General features: G+C 40.0%; 1 protein-coding gene across 1 annotated transcript in view; it reads left to right on the forward strand.

The window, feature by feature from the left end:
* tmem132e (transmembrane protein 132E) overlaps positions 1-26,082 on the forward strand; it is a 447,898-nt gene that overhangs the window by 391,658 nt on the left and 30,158 nt on the right. Inside the window, exons 7-8 of the mRNA XM_052035543.1 lie at positions 5,888-6,164; positions 23,623-23,814. Of these exons, the coding sequence (XP_051891503.1) occupies positions 5,888-6,164; positions 23,623-23,814 (469 nt within the window). The remainder of the gene's footprint in view (positions 1-5,887; positions 6,165-23,622; positions 23,815-26,082) is intronic.

Raw genomic sequence — 26,082 nt, forward strand, 5'->3', positions numbered from 1 at the left:
ACTAGGAAATGAATTGAGTTAAACCTTGGTGGGAGCTTCTGATGTATCTTGTATGTACCAGAACCCATCATGGATATGCAAATGACTCCATTTTCATGATGCAGCAAACACTGTCTGCTGTGGCACAAATTGTGCTTGGACTCTGCCCATCTGCTGGAAGGGCAGATACAAGGAAATTGCCTCATTTTCAGGAATTTCATTCTACATTGATGCTGTTAATAGGTATCTCTTAGTGACTGGGAATAGAATGGCATTGAATTGATTCTGTCATATTCACTGGAAAGTAACTTTGTAAATTTCATATAAAGGCAGTTGCTCAGAATTCTAAATTCCATTTCTGTGAATCCAGCCAAATTTGCCCAATATTGAGAGGTCCCTATAGGTCAGCAAAAATGCAAGATGGGCTCCTTCAAGTAAGCTGAACACTTAAAGGTCATTGAAGCTCTGAATCACAAATTAACTCACATATATGAATTCTGTATTCTAAATTTGCTAAAGGTTAATGAGGGAAAAGTGTATCTTTGAATGAGAATTTTTTTATTAAATAGCATGAATCAGTTTTCACTCATATTATACAAACCGCTAAATGGTGCTTTGGTCTAGAAAGTAGATAGATTTGCACTGAGGGTGGAAATCAATTCAATCAGTCCTCTGCTATTTTACAGTTGTAACCATTATTGCAGATGACAAGAAAATTGTGTGAACATGATTTCGGCAATTCTTAAAATATCAGTATTTAGATTCATAAATAACTTTCAAGGTTGATGCTCAACGCTGTGCAGCAGTGTTCAGAGGCCTGCTATTGAGTCTATTATATAATGGCAGTAATATTTAAAAAAAACTGAATTACTGGGAGGTTATACTGATTGATGCATTACAAGGTTGCAACATAATTAGGAATTAATTATCTATTTTTGAATTACTTGATTAGACTATGCTTTCTTACAGATTTTAATTTGTTTTTATTCAAGAATTTTGTAAATACCTATTCAGGTTTAGAATGCTATCAATTGCAAATACCGTTCCAAGTCATAAATCATTATTCCATTGTTATTGGGTCTAAATACTGGAACATTCTACTAAACAACACCATATGAATATCTTCACATGGACTGCAAGCAATTCAAGAACTTCAATAGAACTGGTCTGTGACTGCTCTGCCACTTTCTATTGTCTATCACTTTGACAATTAGTTGGCTTGACTTTTATCTGCACTTAATTTTGCATATACTACATTTTTTTTCCATATGATCAACTCTGCACCTCAGGTTTGCACGATTACACATGTGCTTCACAGATTCAGGGACAGTACAGTGGCACAGTTGGTGGACCGGCTGCCTCACAGCTCCAGTGATCAAATCTCATTCCTTCTATTTGATGATAGTATCTATTTGATGATGTCACTTTATTGCCAACAAGAAGAGGAATCCTATCTTTGCCCAACTCAGGAACATTGTGACTTGGCTCAAAACAGGATGGTCTATTAAACACTGATTTGATATTTTGGGGACTGGATGGTTGAAACCATGGGTTCCACGGAGCTCAACCCTCGGTCCCTTGCTTTTTTATAAGACAGTTCTGATCACTTTACAGGGAAGATGTGGGGTGTGGAGGAGATTTACATTTAAATTGCTGGAATATGAAAATTGTAGCAATGAGGAATATTGGGTAAATTGTGTTGTTTTCTTTGGAACAGAGAAAGCTGAGGATAAACCTAATAGAAGTGTATAAAATTATGAGTGGCCTAGAAAATGTAAACAGGAACGACAAATTTTCCTTAGCAGAGGATCAAAGCTGGGAATTGGTGGGGTTGTGATCAAGTGACAGATTTAAGATAATTTATAGAAGAATTAATGGTGAGAGAAGGACAGATCTTTTCATCCAGACAGTAGGGGTCTGGAACTCACTTCCTAACAAGATGACTGAGTCAGAAACCCTCACAGCATTTAAACAGACTTGGGCAAGCAGTTGAAGAATTATGACCTAGTGCTGGAAAGTGAGATTGAGTTGGGCAGGTCTTTTTCAACCAGCACAGACACAGTGGGGTGAATGCTCTCTTCCGTTTCAAATTTTCTAAGGTGACACATAACATCACAACAGCAAGCTTTAAAGAGGGTGCAGAGGAGATTTACCAGGATGCTGCCTGGATTGGAGGCATGTCTTATGACGATAGGTTGAGTGAGCTGGGGCTTTTCTCTTTGGAGCAAAGGAGGATGAGAGGTGACTTGATAGAGGTGTACAAGATGATAAGAGGCATAGATTGAGTGGACAGTCAGAGACTTTTTCCCAGGGTGAAAATGGCTAACATGAGGGGGCATAATTTTAAGAAGGGATGTCAGAGGTAAGTCTTTTACACAGAGAGTGGTGGGTGCGTGGAACGCACTGCCAGCAGAGGTGGTGGATACACCAGGGACATTTTAAGAGACTCTTAGATAGGCACATGAATGATAGAAAAATGGAGGGCTATGTGGGAGGGAAGGGTTAGATGTGGGAGGGAAGGCTTAGAGTAGGATAAAATGTTGGCACAACATTGTGGACCGAAGGGCCTGTACCATGCTGTAATGTTCTATGTTCATCTAGAGATGTGTTATACCCATATTAGATAAATGAATCAAAACTTACATTTGTTGATGCTGCAACTTTTCTCAAATTCCTTACTTGAATCTATTATATTTATATTTTGTTTTTCTGAAATACTTCCTGTCATGGTTTGATTCAGTCCTGAGCATTTTTGTTTCTCAGATTAAGAGTTTGGTTGCAAAGCCGCAGTATAGATGTGAGCACATAATCTAAGTTGAAGTGGTTGCAATGCTGAGGTGGTCCAGCAGTGTTGGAAGTAGGGATGTTTAATCAGTTATTAAAGGTTCCACAACTCACTCTAAGGTGTAGCAGAGATGTCTCTCCCTAATCTAATGGAGGGATATGGATCATGTACAGGCAGAAGAGATTTAGTTTAATTCAGCATCGTGCCTGGCCAGACATCATGGGCCAAAGGGCTTGTTCCTCTGCTATACTGTTCTATGTTCCATGTATTGCAATCACAGAGAGATTCGTGTTCAAAGAATGAGTTGATGTTCTTGAAAGGCATACTGTGGAGTAGTTAGACACAAAGTTTCCAAGCTACTGCAATTAGAATTTCAGTATTTTTTCAGGAACTAAAAACAAATCTTTGAACATCTTACATCAGTTTGTTTTCTGACTTATAGGACTGAATCATGTCTCTCAAAAATGTGAGAGTTGGGATGGTGTTAAAATGCAAAATATCTAAAACAGGGGTTGAATCTGGCATGAACTCACCGAATTCTTGTGTTAATGGAAACAAAATTAGGGATGATTATCAATCCACTTCTCATTGGTGGGTTGGTTATTTAAATATTATAAACAAGGGAGTCTATTTTAATGGTCATTGGCTGAGAAATTCAATCACTTAACACTGTTTAGTTCAGTGCTACTGATTGAAAGTGGACTATTCCCTGAGTGAAATGCCATAACAACCATTTCCAGATCATTTCCCATCACTCTGGAATTTTGACCAGGTATGAATTGCACGTGTGGACCTGATAAAATCTTTGCTTTAAATCTGCATTGTGATGTTATTCCCCATGCTGTGATTCTTTTACAAGTGCAACAGTTTCTAGGCCATTCTATTTTTAACCACATTGCCAAGTCTTTGACAACTGAAAGCAGATGAGAAGAGCTGAACCCTCTATGAAATAGGTGTCTTAAAACACTTTTCTGGGAAAGAAGGAGAAAAGTGTTTCCTCCAGGTCTAGGAAGATACCCAGTAATCCCTCACACTCGCTCTAATCCATCACATTTCACTCTTGTGTACAGTTTTGGTCACAACACTACAGGAAAGATGTGACTGAGTGGGAGAGAGTGCAGAGGAGATCCACCAGGATGTTGCCTGAATTGGGGGACTCAGTTATGGGGAAGATTGGATAGGCTGAGATTGTTTTCCCTGGAGCGAGGGAAGCCGAGATAGTCAAAATCTTTTTTTCTCATGGTAGCAGTATCAAAAACAAGAGAGCATAATTTTAAGGTGAGAAGTAGGGTATTTAAGTGGGATCTTAGTGGTAAGTTTTTTTACACAGAGAGTGGTTGATACCTGGAATGTGCTGTCAGAGAAGGTGGTCAGATCAGATACAATTGCTATATTTAAGAGGCATTTAGACAGACACTTAAATAGGTAAGACATAAAAGGACGCAGTCCTAATGCAGGCAAATGGGATTAATGTAGATGGGCAAAAGGGTCAGAAAGGATATGGTGGGCCGAAGAGCCCATTTCTGTGCTCTATGACTCCACTGACATTGTGTTTCTCACTCTCACAGTGCACCGATTTTCTTTCATAAGCTTCAGTCTTGTGAAGCAACCTTTTCCAGCCAAAAGCTTGATTGGTTTTTTGCTCTCAACTGGGAAATTAAGTTGTTTGACTTGTTTCTATACAGTAAATTTTACCTGCTTATGAACTTCACTGTCATTCCTTGTTCCTATGCTCTAAGATTAACAGCTCAGTAGTGATACCAGTTATTTAGAAAATCCCAGTCAATTACTTTTTCAGAGTTCTGCAGTGTGAAAGATAGGGTGTGAATTCTGTTCACCCACATGAGTTTTCCATTGATAAAGAATTTGGAAGTTTACCACCAGGAAGTGAGAAAAAATTCAGATGAATTGGTATCCTCAAGTTGCCCATGAGTCACAATGGCATGACAACGTATGGTATGTCATTCAAGGAAACCAAAGTTACTTGGGGGAGGGCTTATACTTTGCTGGCCATTTAACACAAAAAAAGCAGAAAATGCTGGAAACACTTGGTTGGTCAGGCAGCATCTGTAGAAACAGAAAAAGAATTAACATTTTCATGTCATTTACTGAATTGTTTGATGTGCCACTTGTTAGAAGTGACCAAGGCAAAAGCAGCATCACAACAGTTAGAGAAGTAGCAATGCATAAGTAGATATGTTACAAAAAATGGAGAACTAACTACGTATTGTGAGACTTGACCATATTCTATTCTGTGGTCTCGGATAGAACTGACCAGCCAGGCCTCCCTTATCAGCACTAGGACAACTAGGTCATAGAATACAAAATCATTGTTCTTGCTCAGGGACAGTGAACAGAGCATCTGAGATGGACCCAAGAGCTGTCTATCAGCTGTCCATGAGATGGTAGAACATCACTTTATATTTGTAAAACACCTGGTTAGGTGTGTATATAACATATAATCAATTGTTAACGTCTTAGGTTTGTAATAAACTGGGAAGAACGGGAAAAAGTTATAATAATAGTTTTTTTCCCTTTGTTCTGTGGAGTTGGTTGCCTGAGATTTTCGGCAAATCTCTCACCACCAGCTATATAAATATATGTATGTATATGTGTGTGTGTGTATGTGTGTATATATATATATAAATAAAATATCAATCATGCTTGAAATGGACCTGGGTCCCATGTGTTTCTTCAGTTGCTCATTTCTGCTAACGTGCTCTTCAACATTCTTCATGTTGGGAAGCTGCCTTTCAAGAGAGGCTTCATAGTGGAAGCCAGGCATTTGTACATAGCAACAGAGGAAACTTTTATTGCAAATCATTTCTGAAATATTTTTATCCAGCTCCCAACAACCTCCTTAGAATGATTTTGGCAGGAATCTTGAGAAAGATCTCTAGCCAAATGCCATTTTGTCTGCTTTGCATGTCACACTGTTTAGCTTATGCTATTAAAGTATTACATCTTTTTGAATCTTCATGAAGTATTTCATTTTCATAGAGTGGATGGCAGGATGGTGAGATATTTTATCCAATAATGAAGTTAATAATTGTTTTAATTAGATTTAAAAGGCATATTGTTAAGTTAATCTTTACCTTGTTGTGCATGTGCTCCATTTCTCAGGTCGACCCGTGACAGTGAGGATGAAGATGAAGAAGAACGAAGTAAAACACGAGGCTGCACTCTGCAATACCAGCATGCATTAGTACGAGTCTTTACACAATTCCACACAACTTCCTCAGAGGGTACAGATCAGGTGATCACCATGTTAGGATCGGAATGGTCAGTGGATGTCACCGATCTAGTCAGTGACTTTATGAGAGTGGCGGACACAAGAATTGCACAGATTATGGAAGGCAATATACTTGGTGGACGTGAACCTGGAACAACTATGTTCAAGGTTAGCTATTTGCCATAAAATTAATCTGTTTGCTTTCTTAGATAGTTTAGAGGTGAAGTGTAGAGATGAATTATGCAGAAGGTTGAGTTTTGTTGTTTAACATATAGAAAAATATACAGAATATTTGTAATATGTTGGTATGTGTCATATGAATAAGAATCTCATATTGTCATGACTTTCCAAAGCATACATGCTTTCTAATTTGATAATTTTAACCAATACTATGAGCTCAAATCTTGAGTATTTTCTGTTACTGAGAAATTTACTGATATTAGCAGATATTTGTACATATTGTTCCTCTCATGTGTCATGTCAGCAGGAAATGACCTGCTTTCTATATCTTAATAACTGTTTAAAGCATAAAAAAATTGTCTTATATGTCGTGTATAGCGTTATAATACAGGCAACCCCCAGGTTATGACCATCAGGGTAACGGAACTTTGCCCTTAAAGAATTCACAATCACTATCCAGAGATTTGAGATCTGGAATACAATTTGCTCTCATGGAATTTATGTGAATAAAAAGTAAGCAAATAAGCACAACTTTTTTAACTACATTATGGAAAGTCAAGACATGGAACATTTTCTAGGAACATGGGGGTTGCCTATATGCCTCCAAAGATAAGATTAGGCAGTCCTGATGAAGGGTCTCAGCCCAAAACATTGACTGTTCATTTCCCTCCATAGATGCTGCCTGACCTGCTGAGTTCCTCCAGCATTTTTTGTTTGTGTGTTGCTTGAAATAATCAGTAAATCTGTTTCTGATGACTTTGGTTAAAGGTAGAATGTTGACCAAGTCTAAGATTGTTACTTTCCTCCGAGATGTCAACATAAAGATCCAAAGCTAAGAGATGATTTATATCAAGACAGAAAATGCTAGAAACACTCAGTAGGTAGGACAGCATTTGTGGAAATGTTTCAGATCTGAAACCCCTTATTCAGACCTGAAACCCCTTATTCAGACAAACATTCTGACAAAGGGTCTCTGACCTGAAACATTAACTCTGTTTATCTTTCCACTGCTGCTGTCTCACTCACTGAGTGTTTCTGACCTTCTATTTTTTATCTCAGATTTCCAGCATCTGCAGTTTTCTTTTATTTCCATTTTACCACACATCCTCCAATGTGGTGTTGCAGAAGAAATTTTAATACAAGAAAGCTTGTTTGAATTTCTAATCTTCAATATCATTTCTTACACAAACTTGCCTCTAAAGTCTCTCCAGATTTAAAAATGCAAAATATAATGCAGTAAAAAACAAAAAGGCAATATAATAAATTGAAGGAGCTTTACTCCTAATAATTTCTGACCAAACAGATAGACAAGCTGTCTGCAGCACTCCTGAATAAATGGACAGCAACATTCAGACTTTCCTTCTTAAAAGGGCCTGAAGATGAACCTTTATCATCACCTGTAAGAATACAATGATTATTTATTTATTTGGGGGGGGGGGGGGAATGTAGGTACTATTGGCAAGGCCACCATTTAATGTTTATTCCTAATTTCCCTAGAGAAGGTGGTGATGAGCTGTAGTCCTTCTGGTGATGCAGTCCTTTCTTGAAATGCTGCAGTCCTTCTGGTGAAGATACACCCTCAGTGCTGTTGCATAGGGAGTTCCAGGACCTAAAGAATAACAATACATTTCCAAATTATGACAGTGTGTGATTTGCCTGTTCCCTGCCCCTGCCCTTTCTGGTATAATGTTTGTAGGTTTGCTTTGGTATCTACCTAAGCAACAATAAACATTCAGTACTGGGGGATTTATAATCCAAAAGGATTTACAATTCACTACTCAATTTAAACAACTCAAAGGTCATACTATCCTACATTTTTCACTGACAAGCTAGAGCTTGCTATGTATACTGTCAAAGCATGGAATGGCTCTCTAGGCTGGCTTTCACTGGTAGCTGTCTATCAACAACACCTTGCTCAGCACTGGGCCTTTCCAAGCAATGTTAATAGGCCTCACCCTCTAGAATTGCTTTGAGAGCCAATTAAGCCACGCCATCTTGCTAATCAGCTGTCAGAGCAACCAAGGAGAATGAATATTTTAGATGTTCACAAATATTCAAAGTCATTCAGAAGCTAATAACAATTAAAAAATGCTATTAATTTTTATAAGTGACAAAAACTCAAAATTGAGAAATAAATTGACACAGTTAAAACATTATGAAAGAATTAAAATAATTAAATACATTTAAATCAACAATGAAATCCAAGAAAAAGAAATTACCTTCTCCTTTTCTGTCTGCAGTTATTTCTCTCTATTGAGAGGAATGGTGTCACTGAACTTTTGCCTAGTCATGTAGGTAAATGCTAGCATTTATGAGCAGAACTTCAGTTTTTAATCAAAAAATATGAGCCTTTGAGCTGTTATCTGATGACATCTAGAGAAAAACTTGCACTGAACTGAAACACTCAACCACTGCTCATCTAAATATTGTTGGAATGTGCTTTCTATACAATTACTCCCCAGCAGAGCCTAATCTACAGTGATGAATTAAACAACTAAAAACTGAGCTTGCAAGAACTGCAAACTTGCAACCTTAGTGTCAATTCCTTCCAGTTATCTGTGATTTAAATAATGCAATACACAATTAAAAAGAAGCAAAAGCAGAAAAAAGCATTTGGTATTTAGGTAACTAAACCAAAAGTAGTTCACTTTCAGGGTGATGAGTTACCATCTGATCATAATAAAAATGACAAAAAGTTTGGGCACTCTTGATGAAAGAAGTATCGATCCCAGATGTATCATTTTACATCAGCAAATGTGCAATCTTTCCCTGATCAAATAAATAAAAAGAATAATTTAACTTTCAAATAAGTTAAAGCTTCAATTTTCACTCAGTAGGAATCTTGTGGATGAGGGCTGGAGTAAAGTTTCTAATTCCATTATCCCTTTTGCACAATCCCTGGTCTTTGTTCTCCATCTCAGAACACAACGACTCAAATTTTGTGGTGATTGCAGAAGAAACAATGGCTGCCACCAACCTTAAAGCAAGCTGCCCACAAAGATCTAGCAATCTCTGGCCGAGGTTTCCACCTTGCTAATGTCAGTTACTATCAAATGCAAGGATTCCAATAACCTTTAGGATCCAGCAATAGTAATGTCATCAAACAGGCAGAACAGACAGTTATATTGAACATTTTCATTATTAGCAAACTAGGAAGTAAGAAGCATAATTTATAACTAACTTTTTAAAATATTTTGCAAAGCACAAAATAAAAATTGCAATGTACACAAGGATAAGTTAGAAGTTGAAATAAACATTAAAAATAAAAGAAAAGCATATTACTTCACACAAATAAGGAATTTAAAATATTTATCTGATGAAGTGACAATGCACATGCATAAATAAGTTTCCTTAAGGCCTGTGAGAATGTTTAGTGGTTATTTTGCTTGGTGTGGTGTTTAAAATTCATTTATTCCTCATGTATCAATGTGTAACTACTTAGAAATTATTTAAAGGATAATCAATGTTTTCTGGAGGGGAATATGATAATCTGATTTTGTAATGCACATTCCACCACTCCAGAAATCAGACAGGGCACTTTCCATCACAATTCACACTTATAGAGATTACTCATTTCCGTGCAGGTTGCTCATGTAATGATGTCATTTAGATCGCCTCCCTCCAACTCAAATTTGTCAGACTATGTTTTTTTTGTATTGCATTCTGTGTAGCTGCATGAGTTAAAAGACCATACAACATTTTGCAAAACTTCTTGACTCTGCTACAGAACACTCTGGAGGCTGGGTGCTGATGGCCACAGAAACTTGATGAACAATGCCACTTCCACGTGTGCATACAAACATCTTTGCCGTGGGTCCTTCAGTGGAGGTCCTAGTGGGTGAGCTCTTTGCAGCTGCTGGAGACAAGCATCAGAAGCTATGTAAACATGCCTGACTACCTCAAAGGAGGAGGGCTGATAGGGCTCACATCCTAAGACCTTATGCCCTCCAAAGAGTACAGGGACTCACACTCTGATCTTATTGTCTCCAAGGAGCAATGTCTGCAGCGGCTCTTTTCCAAGTCAGAGGTGACAAAGGTCTCTGACACAGATATAGCCACACATCTGCACCTGGATTTCCCTGTCTTTGATGTCAATCTCACTGTCACCTCCTATCCTTTGGCTTTCTTTGTGATTAGAACTGACCTCTGCCATAACAGTGTACTACTCACTGGAACATCAGGGAGGTCACTTTTGCTTGATATTCAAGAACAAAGGACTTCCTCTACTTTCCCTTCAGCAACACCATGAGCAGCATAGACTTGCTAAGACTCTGGGTTTCTGGGAACGATAGACTCCACTCAAGTTGCACTTTCGATAATCCAGAGCTGTTCGTGAATCACAAAGGTTATCAGGCAACTGACGAATTCATGGTCAATTTCAGGTAGGAGGAAGTTTGCATGACTCATTCTTAGGCGGTCTGTTTTGGCTCCCATGTTTCAGATGCAGTTTGCCCCAAGGGCTGGATCTTGGCAAGATGGGTCTCTCATCCTTCCTTGACTTCTGATTCCAGTGACTACAGTAGTGTGCTGCTATATGGAATGCCACTTACCACCTTGTAGAGAACTTCAACTTGTTCTTCAATATTCAATTTTGTTGTTTGTACAGCTGTGAAGGCCCCCTCCTGTACTCACCAGACAGGGTTTCATACTTCTTCATTATCTGTTGCATCTGAGTGAACAGAAGCGATCAACCCTTGACTGAGGCCATCCAACAGGAGGAGAAGGAGAAACAGAAGGATGAGCGACATTGGATAAAGCAGATGGCAGAGGATGCTGATCATCATAAGCAACAAAAAAGCATGACCCTGCCTGGATGTTCTGTCAGGGACAATCTAATTGCTTTCAGATTCTTTGGAACATACTGCTCCATGGTTTTTGCTCCCAGTCATGGAGTTCTGCCAGTCTAGAACCAAGGACCAAAGCACATAACAGTCATTTGATAAGGGCCCATGATGAGAGGCTCATACATCAGTCTTTAAGTTCCATTGGCTCTCACGTGCAAACGCTATTGAAGAACTTGCGTCTTGCCCACAGAGAAGTGTTCAACAAGCTAACATAAGGTCAAACTTGACCAATGGGGAGCCTTTACAGACAGACATTGCATTGCTGGGCCTCCAATGTAGTTAGCACACAAAATATGGAGATCCTTAGTGATTCAGGAAGCCAGTATATGGCAAGTCTACATTAGCCTTTATCCATTTTTCTGTGTTTATGAAGCTCCCTTGGCAAACAAAGAGGATTAATGCTTTGGAGGTATTTGGTTCTATTAAGGATTCTTACACTCACAAGTATTCATTAAGGATTCTTTGAGAAACTTGCATTGATCATTTTCAACAATTCTAATTTCTATTGCAGTGTAATTGACAAAGGGGTCCTCTTTGTGATTGCTTGAATTACAGTGGACTCTCACTCTCACCATACTGGTCACCTGCTTTGTTACTTAATTGGAGTGGCTACAGTTGATGCAGTCACCTGATAGAATATTGAGTAAAAGATTTTGTGCACTCCAAACTTGTGCATTTGCTTTAATGTCACTATTTCACAGGTCAACAGAGTGGTAATGATATCAGACAATCAAAATGCAAAAAACTCAGAGGTTATAGGAAAACATCTCAGGAAACACACATTCATCTTTGCAGGCAATCTCAATAATACAGATCAAACATTGAAATTGGAAGCTTTTTGCACTAATGCAAAGCAAAGACAGGAAGATGATACAGTATGAAGAAACATCATTGTATTGGACCAACTCTCATAGTAGTGGAGATTTTGCTTTTGTTTCAAGGTAATGGGATCTCCAGATGGGAGTCTGGTGATAGGGGCTCACCTTAAGGAAGCAAGGATGAGAGCAGGGTCTGCTTTAATTTGGGTTCATCTATCAATGACTGTACTGTAATTGACATCACTGACTTTAATTTGATTTATCAGTATTGCATTAAGGTTAGAATGAAGGAAATTCATCATCTAGTTCTTGCGAATAGTGTGTTGAAATTGGATGCTAAGACTATGAAGGGATATGGACAAGCTATTGAAATGGACAAGTACATGTCAGATGGAATATAATGTGGTAAATCTGAGGTTATCCACTTTGCTGCAATTAACAGAAAAGAAGGATATTTGTTGAATAGTGAGGAATTGGGTAGTGTTGATTTTCAAAAGGATCTGGTTGAGTTTGTATAAGTCACTGAAGGCCAACGTCCAGGTACAGCAAGTGATTAAGTGAGTAAATGGTACATTAGCCTTTATTCTGAATGAATTTGAATCCAGGAGTAAAGAATCTTATTGCAGTTGTGTAGAGCCTTGATGAGATTGCACCTGGAACATTGTGCACAGTATTGGTGGTCTTGGGTAGGAAAGGATTTCTGTGTCATAGTGCAGAGAAGAATTATTAGACTTCCAGGTTTACCATGGAAGGAGAGATCTAAACTCTAGAGAATAGTTTCAAAGAATGAGAAGAGATCACATCAAAACATACGAAGTTCTTAAAAGGGATTGAAGAGAGAGGTGAAGGGCTGATTTTTTTTTCCATGGCTTATGAGTCTAGGACTTGGGGGCACAGTATCAAAATAAGTGGTGGAGCTGGGGTGAGAAATTTCTTCACTCTTCATTTTTTGAAACTCTTTATTCTGGGGGGTTATGAAGGCTCAGTAATTGCATTCATCTAAAACACAGATCGGTAGCTTTCTGGACATCAAAGGAATCAATATGGGATACTGTTGGAAATTAACGTTAAGGTGGAAGATCAGAAATGATCTTAATGAATTGCAGAACAGGCTTCAAAGTGCAGATGGCCTACTCCCCTCTAATTCTGTATTCTCAAATGTGCATCTCTCTGTCATTGGAGACTGCATATATCTCCCTGGAGATTCCTGCTCCACACTGCTCATGGAACTTTCCTGGGACAGGGCGAACAACAGGCTGTGTATTTCCTGTGAACCAAATAGGACAACTGCCACTAAAGCCTTCTGATCCCAGTGACCAAATCTTGCAATAAAACTTCTTGAAGAAGCTCTACTGTACAGCCATATGTTCTTTTAGGTACTGTATATAGTGTTCCCCCCAGTAGTTAGCCCTCTGTACCAAGCAACCAATGAAGAGCAGTCTGTACCTGGGTGACATCTCTGTTTCTGGAGACGAGCATTCCTGCTCCTAGTTCAACAGAATGAATCAGCCTGAATATATGAAGGTTTTGATTGGCCTCCATCTGTGCACTCATGGGAACAGAAATTCCTCCATCGGCAATGTGAAGGGGATATGCCAACAATGGGTGATACAGGATAGATGGTACTTAAAGGACAGAAATCATTCATCACTGGCTCTGCATGAAATTCTGCCTGAGGTTGGAAATGGACTCCTCCATGCTCCTTGATGCATCTTGCAATCAGTCAAGCACTCCAGAAAATACTGTGTATCCAATATAGCCCCAAGGATAGCCCCTTACTGTAATCATTATTTAATGCTTTATTCGTGGACATTACTTATTGTAAGTGGCTAGCATTCCTGCCAATATCCGTAGGCAAAAAATTAATTTCGTTGACATAAGACACAAGGGCAGAATTAGGCCATTTGGCCCATCAAGTCTGCTCTGCTTTTCGATTATGACTGATTTATTATTCCTTCTCAACCCCATTCTCTTGCCTTCTCCCCATAACCTTTGACGCCCTTACCTATCAACCTCCGCTTTAAATATACCCAATGACTTGACCTCCGTCTGTGGCAATGAATTCCACAGATTCACCACCCTCTGGCTAAAGAAATTCCTCCTCATCTCTGTTCTAAAGGGACGTCCTTTTATTCTAAGGCTTTGCCCTCTGGTGCGAGACTCTCCCACTACTGGAAACATCCTCTCCACATCCACTCCATCCAGGCCTTTCAATATTCGGTAGGTTTCAATGAGATCCCCCCTCATCCTTCTAAACTCCAGCAAATACAGGCCCAGAGCCATCAAATGCTTGTGTGTTAACCCTTTCGTCCCCAGGATCATTCTCATAAACCTCCTCTGGAGCGTCTCCAACGCCAGCACGTCATTCCTTAGATATGGGGCCCAAAACTGTTCACAATATTCCAAATGTGGTCTGACCAATGCCTTATAAAGCCTCAGCATTACATCCTTGCTTTTATATTCTAGTCCTCTTGAAATAAATGCTAATGTTGCATTTGCCTTCCTTACCGCAGACTCAACCTGCAAGTTAACCTTAAGGAATCCTACACTAGGAGTCCCAAGTCCCTTTGCACCTCCGATTTCAGAATTTTCTCCCCATTTAGAAAATAGTCTGTGCCTTTATTTCCTCCTACCAAAGTGCATGACCATACACTTCCCTATGCTATATTCCATCTGCCACTTCTTTGCCCATTCTCCCAACCTATCCAAGTCCTTCTGCAGACTCCCTGCTTCCCCAACACCACCTGCCCCTCCACCTATCTTTGTATCATCTGCAAACTTGGCCACAAACTCTTCATTTCCGTAATCCAGATCCTTAACATATAAGATGAAAAGTAGTGGATCCAACACCAACTGCTGGGGAACACCACTAGCCACTGGCAGCCAACCAGAAAAGGCATCATTTATTCCCATTCTTTGCCTTCTGCCAGTCAGCTAATCTTCTATCCATGCTAGTACCTTTCATCTAATACCATGGGCTCTTATTTTGTTTAGCAGCCTCATGTGCGGCACCTTGTCAAAGGCCTTCTGAAAATCCAAGTAACCAACATCCACTGACTCTCCTTTGTCTATCCTGCATGTTACTTCCTCAAAGAATTCCAAAAGATCTGTCAGGCAAGATATCCCCTTAAGGAAACCATGCTGACTTTGGCCTATTTTATCATGTGCTTCCAAGTGCCCCAAAATCTCATCCTTAATAATGGACTCTAAAATCTACCAACCACTGAAGTCAGGCTAACCGGCCTATCATTTCCTGTCTTTTGCCTCCCTCCCTTCTTAAAGAGTGGAATGACATTAGCAATTTTCCAGTCCTCTGGAACCATTCCTGACTCTAGTGATTCTTGAAAGATCAGTACTGATGCATTCATAATCTCTTCAGGTACCTCTTTCAGAACCCTGGGGTGTAGTCCTTCTGGTCCAGGTGACTTATCCACCTTCAGACCTTTCAACTTCCCAAGTACCTTCTCCTTCATAATAGCGACTACACTCACTTCTGCTCCCCTGACTCTCTCTCCCCCATGATGCTAAAATACCAAGCAGATTCAAGGCTTCCTCAGTTGTACCATTACATGGGGCATCTATCTGTTCCTTTTGCCTAGAAAACAAAGGAAATTTGGTAAATTGGTTTATTATTGTCACATGTACCGAGGTACAGTGAAAAACTGTTTTGCATCCCATCCATATAGATCATTTCATTACAAAAGGGCATTGAGGGAAAACAATAACAGAATGCAGAATAAAGTGTTACGGCTACTGAGAAAGTGCAGTACAGGCATGCAATAATGTGCAAGGCCATAACGAGGTAGGCGTGAGGTTAAGAGTCTATTTTATCATACTAGGGAACCATTCAATAGTCTTATAACAGCGGGATATTAGCTGTCCTTGAGCCTAGTGGTGTGTGCTTTCAGGCTTTTGTGTCTTCTGCCCGATGGGAGGGGGGAGAGGAGAGAATGTCTGGGGTAAGTGGGATCTTTGATTGTCTTGGCTGCTTTACCAAAGCAGTGAGAAGTGTAGACAGAGTCCATGGAGGGGAGGCTGGTTTCCGTGATAAGCTGAGCTGTGGCCACAACTCTCTGCAGTTTATTGCGGTCACAGGGCAGTTGCCATTACCAAGCCATGATGCATCCAGACAGGATGCTTTCTGTGGTGCATCGGTAAAAATTGGTGAGGTTCAAAGGGGACATGCCAAATTCCTTTAGCCTTCTGAGGGAGTAGAGGCGCTGGTGAGCTTTCTTGGTCAAGGCATCTATGTGGTTAGACCAGGACTGGCTAGTGGTGATCTTCACTCCTAGGAACTTGGAGCTTTCAACCCTCTCAACCTTAGCACCATTGACGTAAACAGGAGCATGTGCAGCGCCCCCTTCCTGAAGTCAATGACCAGCTCTTTTGTTTTGCTGACATTGAGAGAAAGGTTGTTGTCATGACACCATGTCACGAGGCTCTCTATCTCCTTCCTATACTCTGATTCATCGTTAAATTGAGATTCAGCCCACTATGGTAGTGTCATCTGCAAACCTGTAGATGGAGTTAGAGCAGAATCTGGCCATGCGTTTTGAGTCTATAAAGAGTAGGGGGCTGCGAATGCAGCCTCGTGGGGCACCAGTGTTGAGAATAATTGTGGCAGAGGTGTTGCTGCCTATCCTCACTGATTGCAGTCTGTTGGTTAGGAAGTCAAGAATCCATTTTCAGAGGGAGGTGTTGAGTCCCAGGAGTTTGGAAATGAGTTTGCTTGGAATTACGGTATTGAAGGCGGAGCTGTAGTCAATAAACAATAGTCTAATGTAGGTGACTTTACTGTCCAGATGCTCCAGAGATGAGTGTAGGGCCAGGGAGATGGCTCTGCTGTGGACCTGCTTTGGTAGTAGGCAAATTGCAGTGGGTCGAGATTGTCTGGGAAGCTGGAGTTGATGCGGTCTGCAAGTACCCTGTCAGCTGATCTGCACAGGATCTAATCTCCATCCGGGCCAGATGCTTTCCGCAGGTTCAGTCTCCAGAAGACTGAACTCTCGTCTGCAACGGCGACTGTGGATTCATGTGCATTGGAGGCTGTTGGGGCGATTGGTGACATTCCAATCTCCTTCTGTTCAAAATGTGCATGGAATGTAGTAAGTTCATCAGGAAAGGATACGCTGTTGTCAGCAATGCTGCCCAACTTCATCTTGTAACCTGTTATAGCATGTAAACCCTGCCACAACTGATGGCTGGTCTGGGACTTGATCTTGGACTGGTATTGTCTCTTGGGATCCCTGATAGCTTTACGGAGGTCATATCTCGATTTCTTGTATAGGTCAGGGTTACCTGATTTGAATGGCACAGTCCTGGACTTCAGTAGGATCTCCCAGTTCATCCAAGGTTTCCGATTGACCTCTTTGATACACAGTCCTCTACACACTTGCTGATAAAATCCATGACGGTGTTGACATACTCATCTAGGTTAGCTGCTGAAAAGCATTATTTTAAATGACACAGTGTGTCTTACTCTCCTACTTACAACAACACAGAAGGAGGTCATTTGGTCCATTGTGTCCAGGCCGGCTTCCAGGGGAACAATTTTATTAGTCCCATTCCCCCTCTATTTATTTCCTTGTAATCTTTCAGTTTATTCTCGCACACATGACCATCAGCACCCCTTTAATTCTTTTTCTCATTAATCTTCACTAGTAGGTAATTGACTATCAGCACCTCTTTGGGATGTGGGAAGAATTGGAATACACAAGGGTAAACCATGATCAGAGCTAGACTCTTCAGGCTTCAAACCATCTCTGGCTGATTTTCAGGCAGAATGCACAATGCCTCAATCTTCTTCGTGTGTGTGTCTGTTACATGTGCTTTCATCAGAATTCATCTCGGCTGCTCTGTTGCAATCCTCCTTTGAGCCCTCCAGAGCAAACTCACCTTTCTGGAAGCAGGCATGCATGCTATACTTTCTCTTGACCCAGCTACAGTCTATTCATGCAGATACCCACATTCCATGAAGCAGTATCTGAGCTGGGATGTCACAGCCTGATTCATCTGAGCTGGGATGTCACAGCCTTCTTCCTCCTGAATGTTGCTGGGTATGGACAGATGATGTTATGGATCTGAAATAAGATAGGCACAAGGTATGATCCTGGTGAGGGAGCAGCCAGATGAAAGTGACATGCTTAGACAATTATTCTCTTATAAGCTAGAAGAAATTGTAGGAAGAAGTCAAAGTTGATTGTAAACTAATTAGGTATAGCATGCCACCTTCCAGTGTCCTGCTACTAGAACATAGAACAGTACAGCACAGGAACAGGCCCTTTGGCCCACAATGTTGTGCCAAACAAATTACTTTAGTAATAAAATGCCCAACAAAACTAATCCCTTCTGCCTACACAATGCCCGTATCCTACCATTTCCCTCACATTCATGTGCCTATCTAAGAGCTTCTTGGGAAGCTCACATTCAACTGCCTATCTAAGAGACTATCGTATTTGCCTCCACCACCACCCCAAGCAGCACATTCCAGGCATTCACCACTCTGTGTTTAAAAAAAAACTTGCCCCACACATCTCCTGTGAACTTTCCCCCTCTCGCCTTAAATGCATGCCCTCTGGTATTAGACATATCAACCCTGGGGAAAAGATACTGGCTGTCTACTGTATCTATGCCTCTCATAATCTTATAAACCTCTATCAGATCTCCCCTCAGCCTCCACCGCTCCAGAGAAAACAACCCAAGTTTGTTCGACCTATCGTCATGGCACATGCCCTCTAATCCAGGCAGCATATTGGTAAACTTCTTCTGCACCCTCTCCAAAGCCTTGACATCCTTCCTATAATAGGGTGACTAAAACTGAATGCAAAACTCCAAATGCAGCCTGTTACGTACCAGCAACAATAGAAACACACTGAGTCATGTATAAGTGTTAGAAACTATTTTATTAATAACTACTTGTAACAATAAGAAAAGTAAAAATGTTAGATATCAAATATAATCCCCAAAACTAAACTCAAAGTGTGTGTCTGGCACATTCCCAAACTCCAAGTCCAGGAATAGTTCTCAAAGTTCAGTTCAGCAAGCCATAAGGTGAAACGTGAGCAAAGACTTTTGCAAAACCACTTGACTGAAGAGAAAATGTAGAGAGAGAACAGAGAAATTATGAAATCCAAATGTTCCACAATGGAACCCATACGACACCTCATTCTCTGATGATCTCCATTGCTTTGTTCTGAAGTATCTGCCACCCTGAAAGGCATTCCTGACGTGGCTGTCCACACATACCTGTTTCCCTCTACAGGTTAATGACAAAGTGGACTCCACTGGATTACTCCAAAAATCCTTACGTGGATTGTAGTGACAGACACAGTTATTGTTCTTCATCCATCGATACAGAGACCAGAAGTCAGTGTCTCTCTCTCTCTCTCTTCTCACTGACTCACTGAGCAAAAAATGTCAGCACATTGTTATCTTGCTGTAGTGATGACACCACACACACACACTACTACTCTACTGTACTATATTTTAAAGGGACATTCACCAAATAGCAACCTTCTCCGTAACAAGCCTAACTAAAGTTTTATAAAGCTGTAGCATAACTTCCTGACTCTTGAACTAATTGGCTGTGGAGATTGAGACCATGATCACCAACATCTCCTCCTCCAGGTAAGGGCCTGTGAGCATGATGCTAGTCTGCTGCTTCTTGCTGCAATTGCATGCAACCTCCACTTGCAAGAGAGAGGGAGAGCACTGTAGCGTGTATATATTATTATCATACCTTGGCTAAAAAACTGGAAGTGTGCAACTGTTGTTGATCAGCTGTGTTGCTGTTTACAACCTTGATTAGATATATGAGACTTTTTCCAACCCTGGGACAAGAACAGAGAGAGATCAGTTTGGGTATTTATCTCTCTGGCCACTTCCTCCCACTGCTGCTTCATTTTGACCCCTGTACATCCTGGGCCCTGAATGTACTCTGGTTGTCCACCTTCTCCACAGTGAAATGGGGTGCCTGCTCCAATGGCGCGTGCCACTGTTGTTCTGGTCATTACTTTACAAGCTGCACAAAATTTCCAATAATGGTTTGCTCATAAATGTACACCCCTACATCCACCTTTACCCCCCTCCTTCCACCAAAACTCTACTTTGGAGATGCTGGTATAATGTTAAGTTATGCAGAATAGTTCCAGCTGGTGCAATTGACTCCTGAAATTATTTGCGCTTAATGCATGTTAATGGGGAAGCATCACAACAAAAATCATGCATCAATGATACCTAGTCAAGCTGGCATGGACTTTGCCCAGCATTAATTGGAAATCTGAGTGCCTCACTTTAAATATTTTTGCACACCTTACAACTAGAAAAATCCTTTTATAATAGGGATACATTCTTTCATATCCTTTTTAACTCTTTTGATCTCCTTTTACACTGTTGTACTACAAGTTATAGCATGAATGTATTTTTCTTCAGTATCATTATGCCCATTACTACTCGCTATCCAATCCTCTCCATTCCCATTCCCCTCCACACTCCCCCCCACCCCCATACACTATTAGTCTGTCCATTAACTAACTTTAACCCTTGGATTGAATTTCTACTTGTAACTCATTCCAGTGCATCCATTATCCTGGAATGTCTAAAGGCTCAAAGTAAAACATTGTTGTTAACTATTCCCTGAGTTCTATTCTCTGTTTAATATCTGCATGCTTTGATTCTATGGTGCAAGTTTAGACAAAGCACTTAGCAAAACCAGATTCAATTGATCTGGGAATCAGTTTATCACTGCTGTTAACTCACTCCTCAATTGCAATATTTATTGCTTGCTGTCACCTATCTCAAAACCATGCATTTTTTTAAAACAAATTTTGTTGCTTCATTTAAATCAAGTTTTACTAATTGGACTGGTTTTGAAAGTATCAGAATTGCTGACATCTTTTTTAAAAATGCTTATGAGTCTGTCACATGCTCAAGAGCAGAGAGCCATTAATTTGTATTCTTTCATTGGTGCAATCTGATTGCCTTATGAAAGTGGCTTGAGTGTGGCAATGAATTTAAATTCCATATCAGATAGTAGACAAAACAAAATTTGCCATTACAACAAAAACAGCATTATTACAACCTCCCATTCTATAGTAATCAGACACCACCATGCCAATAAAATCACCTCAAATAAGTAGGGTGAAATAATGCATTTGAAAAGCACAATGCCAGCCTTATTCTTTATCTCTTCATTAAATCATGTACTCTTTCCGGTGAGCTGCTTTGATAAGCATCAATAATAGAAGTATTCCTGAAGCACAAAGCAGAGGATTTCAGAAGGGAGCAGTGAGTATAAGAATACAAATCAATCAGGGAACTTTTTTTTACAGTAACTTGCACCCAAATGAAAATGTTGACAAGACTGTTAATAAGTCCTTTGATCGATTATATGACAAAGAGATAATTGAGCAATCTATTAAAAAGATAATTACTATTTCTTTGCTGAGAAGTTTAAAAAGAACTTTGTGTGTGATCAAAACCATTTACACATCTACCAATATTAAGAAAAATAAGCAGGAACTTCCTATAAAATTTTTCAATATAAATTGTTGGAACCACGCCACTTTTACAAAGAACATTTTCCACCTTAAGTTTCACAACATGAAAATGTTGATACTTGCTGGCATGGAAGTGTATATCACCTCAAGAGTGAAGATGGTGCTCTTCTTGCTCTACTGACCCCTTATACAAGGTTGGAAATGGACTGCTCCATGCTTCTAGTTAGCTTGTTTGTCTGCCAGAGAAAGTGCCAAGCATTTCAATATGAACTGGCACAAGCCTTCCCGTGACTATTTCCTAATCATACCCTTCACCCAAGTCCATCACAGTAGTACTAATATGTGGATTTTCATTCTCCATCTTGTTTCTCAAATGACTGCACCCATTGGTGCCAGGTTCACTCCTCATGCAGTGCATCCAGCTAACTTGTGTTTACCTCTTTCAGTGCCAGTATCTGAGCTGGTGCTTAACAGGATAAGCCACAATGATGCAGTATGTCCTTCCTCCCCTACATCTTGCTCTACTTCTTCTACATCTTACTCCATTTCTTCCACTTCTCCTCCCCCTCCTACTGGATAGAGTGGTTGTGGATTTCTGTCTGGAGGGTCTACAGTGATAAAGACAAAAAAAGGAGCATGTCTTTGCTATGTACATGGTCCTTTAGTGGAAAATGGTGAGCAACTGCAGATATTTTTAGACAATAGTCATTTCAATAAGGGAGGCCAGATGATAATTGTTTAGCAGATATATTCAGAGCTTCTCATTTGGTTCCTTGGACATGGGGCTTAGCTGTCCCAGTGCCCATCTTGAAGAGAATCCAAGGAACTCTTACTATCTAATGTGCTAGCTCACCGTTAGAGGTAACCTCTTCCCAAAAAAACAAAGAGGCCCTTTCACTAAGTACATCAAAGTTGTGGTTGCTCTTCTTGATCTACAGTATCTACATGGGCCTTTCTGCCATTCTCTGAGCATGGGAGCATGTGTGTTGGGATGGCTACAGGGTCTGTTTGATATGCACAGTTGTATGATTCTTTTGTGTGTTGATATATGTCAGGCCATGATACTTCTGACAGAATTGCTCCTTATATCTTGGGTGCATACTCCGTGATCTGGCTTTATTGAGTTATGGCCCTTAAAGGCCCCCTAAATTCCTGGTGTGTAGACCATCCTGTCTTGTATGCATTTCAGGATCTCCAAATCTTGCTCTATAAAGTGGAGTTCACATTACTTTCCCCTCTCATCTTTCTATTCACCATTCCAAAACCATACCACTTGCAGCAGGAGTATGATTTGGTGAGGAGAGCCCTTTAAAAGAGTGGAATCCAGACAAGTTAACTGCTTGGGTGAGTACCAGCAGCTTCCCAAAATTAATTGACAAAGTATGATTGATACAAGTTATAGAAGCAAGAATATCAAGGGATATAAGACAAATGAGGTACAGATCAGCATGATTGTACTTCATGGTACAATCCATTACACCATTCCTGTTTCTGCAATCGCTGTGGCAAAACATTGTGTGCTGTGATATGATTCTCTGTAAGTGAGCTCCTTCAATCTTTCATGTACCCTGCAATGAGATTCAATGTCACTCTCACTTCTTTCTCGCTCTCCTCTAATAGGAGACAGGAATATTAGAAATGCTGTCCAAGTTCTATGGTAAGACCCTGTTAAAAAGATATATAGTATCTGCAGTTTATTTCTATTACACTTTGAAAATGTACAGTCTCCATTTGGCCTCGAGTCACTTGGCCAAAGCAGGAGCTGTCCCACATTTCACTCAGAAGCAATTTTCCCAAAAATTAATCTCATTATTGTAAAGCCTGCATTTTTAATTTTACTTCATCCTTTTGGAGCTTTTACAGAGGATGATTGCTTCTGAGATCTGGAGAATATTAAAGTAGAGCAAGTGTAAACTGGGGTGTTAGAAGGAGACAGGTAAAGTTAATGAGAAGGTCTAATTTTTTATACAAAAGTTCAGTTTTCTGAATAGAGCATATCTATCCGTGAATGCAATACTAATTGATTTGGGGTACAGAGGCAGTCTTTGGAAGAAGGGCAACTATTTCCTTGAAAGGACCCCTCAGAGTAGATAATCTAGCTTTACTTATTTTATTTTTGTTTCTGTGCCAACTACTCTTGGAGTCCATGTCATCAAAATTGCCCACTTCAAAGATTAGAAACAGTTTTGTGCTTTCACTGAAGAAATACCTTATACCCTAAGCTATACTTGAATGATTATAGTTTAAATATATATGCAGCACATGATTTTCTTTTCAATTCTTATAGGTTGTTTCTCCATTGATGGAGGTTGTACTGGGGGAAGTGCCATTGACTGTTGCTGATGATAAAGTCACCATCACTGACCTCCAAGCAGAACTTATCTCTGGTCTGTCGTTGAGTTTGGAATCTAATCCTGGGACTAGCCACACCTTCATTGCCAAGACAACAGCTCGTCAGCGCCTACAAACGCTCAAACAGGTACCAGGGACTTTTTTGCTCCAAAGGAATAGCCACTTGTCAACTTACCCACTTGAAAACTGGTATTGGGCAGGATCAGTCCCAAATTCTTTACATACAGTAGGCCTTTGCCCCATTGAATTTGGTAAAGATTTTCTGTGGATTCCCATGGGTTATAACTCAGCCTGACTTATACAGTGCATTCCCAGCTTCATACTTATTTCCTTTGGCTGCTTACGTTGTATTCCCATTGCAAGAATTCTAATTAATACCTTATTTGGTGACCTGCTTGCTATGAATCCCAATGAACTCAGGTAAAATTACTTGTTAACTTTCCCTTGCACCTCCAATACTATCTCGATGAGCATTTGAACCATCCATAAGGCCTTGACTTTAGAAGCTCACCTGAAGATTCTGCAGCCATGCTCAGATATGCACTTTATTTTAGGGTGACCAACAAGTTTGTGGGTGGGATGCAAGCTATGGACTTGGGATACAAGGTATGGACTTGTTCCCCATGTCCTTCCAAATGGATGGAAAAGGGAATAAGATTTACACAAGTAATGCAAAGAGAGGGGACTCTTCCAAATTCAGTTTGCATTAGGACAATGTTAACTAAATATCAATGCTAATTTTGTTGAAATTTATTTTGAGGTTGCTTAAAGATCTGTTGTCATCTGATCATAACAAAACTACACTACTCAGATTTAATTGCAATTAAAATAATTAATATTAAGAATATATAGCAGCATAATCAGTACCTATAAAAGAAAAGTAGGTTAATATCTCAAATAATATCCTTCATTGTTGTCAAAAGAACAACCTTAGGCAGTTTCTCATAACTATACTATTACGCTGTACATTTGTACTGGTTCTAAAAATTCTTCCTCCATTTTCTCTACAGCTTCAAAATAGCTGGTTAAACTACATTTGGAATATTATATTCACACCAAGGAACAATATTTTAGAAAGGTTAAAAAGAGCATGGAAGGAGTGCATTATAAATTCACCAGAATGCTACCACAATATAAGACTTGTGTTCCGTGGAGTAAACTTATTGAAGCCTTAGTTTAGTGTTGAGCACAAAGGAACACAACCCCATTCAAAACCAGACAATTTAGAAGAAAAGTTAGGAAATGTTGCTTCAGGCCAAGGGTTAGAATGTGTGATCTTCCACAACATTAAATCAAGACTTGTACTTATATTGCACTTTCATGGCCGCAGGTTATCCCAAGTGCTTTGCAGCCAATAAAGTACTTCTGAAATGTGGCCACAGTTGTAATGTAGGAAGCTTTTTTCTGAATGTTCATGATATGATTGCCTTTTCTGTTGATAAAGAGTTCTGGTTTACAAAGAGCCCTTGGGGTCATATCTTTGGAAACCCCACAATGCAACCAGATCTACCAAATATCATCAACTTAAGGGAAGGAAATGATTTCCTTCTCTTTGAGTAGAGAGCATCAGAAACATTGCATATGCAACAGTGCCGCATAGTACAAGATGTGGTATGTGTATCATCCATCCTTCGGAATAATTCTGTAAATGAGAAGTTCAAGTGGTTCAGGCATAGATGCATGACTAGCCATCTACTTGCAGAAGGTGGCAAATCTCTGTCAACACTGCCTTTAAAATTTCTACCCTCCAATGCTAATGGTCCTCAGACATGAGGAGGCAGGACTGCCTGTCCTGAATGACTCCTAGAATCCCGATAGGCACTCCCAGACAAAGCCCTTCATCCTGCTCCTTCAGTCTTAGGACAATCAAGCTCTTTCATTGTGCTCTTGACTGTGCTGGGAGCGCATCAAAGGACTTTATAGAATCATGGAGTCATACTGCATGGAAACAGGATCTTCACTCCAACTGGTCATCGCAACCAAGATGCCCATCTAAGCTAGTTCCATTTGTCTGCATTTATACCTCTGGCAAGCTTTTTTCCCCAATTGAAATCCTGGCAAAACTTGCAGGTAATTTATGATCTCTTTAGACAGAGTTTGAATGTCTGATTGCCCATTTATCTATTAAGATCTATCTGACCCTTCGCTCCCACATAGCCCCCTATTTTTCTGTCATTCATGTGTCTATTTAAGAGTTTCTTAAATGTCCCTAATGTAGGCAGTGCGTTCCACATACCCACCACTCTCTGTGTAAAAAAATTTACCCCTAACATCTCCCTTATACCTTTCTCCAATCACCTTAAAATTATGTTCCCTTGTGTTAGCCAATGTTGCCCTGGGAAAAAGTCTCTGACTGTCCACTTGAGCTATGCCTCTTATCATCTTGTACACCTCT

This window comes from Pristis pectinata, chromosome 21 (assembly GCF_009764475.1).
Source record: "Pristis pectinata isolate sPriPec2 chromosome 21, sPriPec2.1.pri, whole genome shotgun sequence".
Classification (NCBI taxonomy): domain Eukaryota; kingdom Metazoa; phylum Chordata; class Chondrichthyes; order Rhinopristiformes; family Pristidae; genus Pristis; species Pristis pectinata.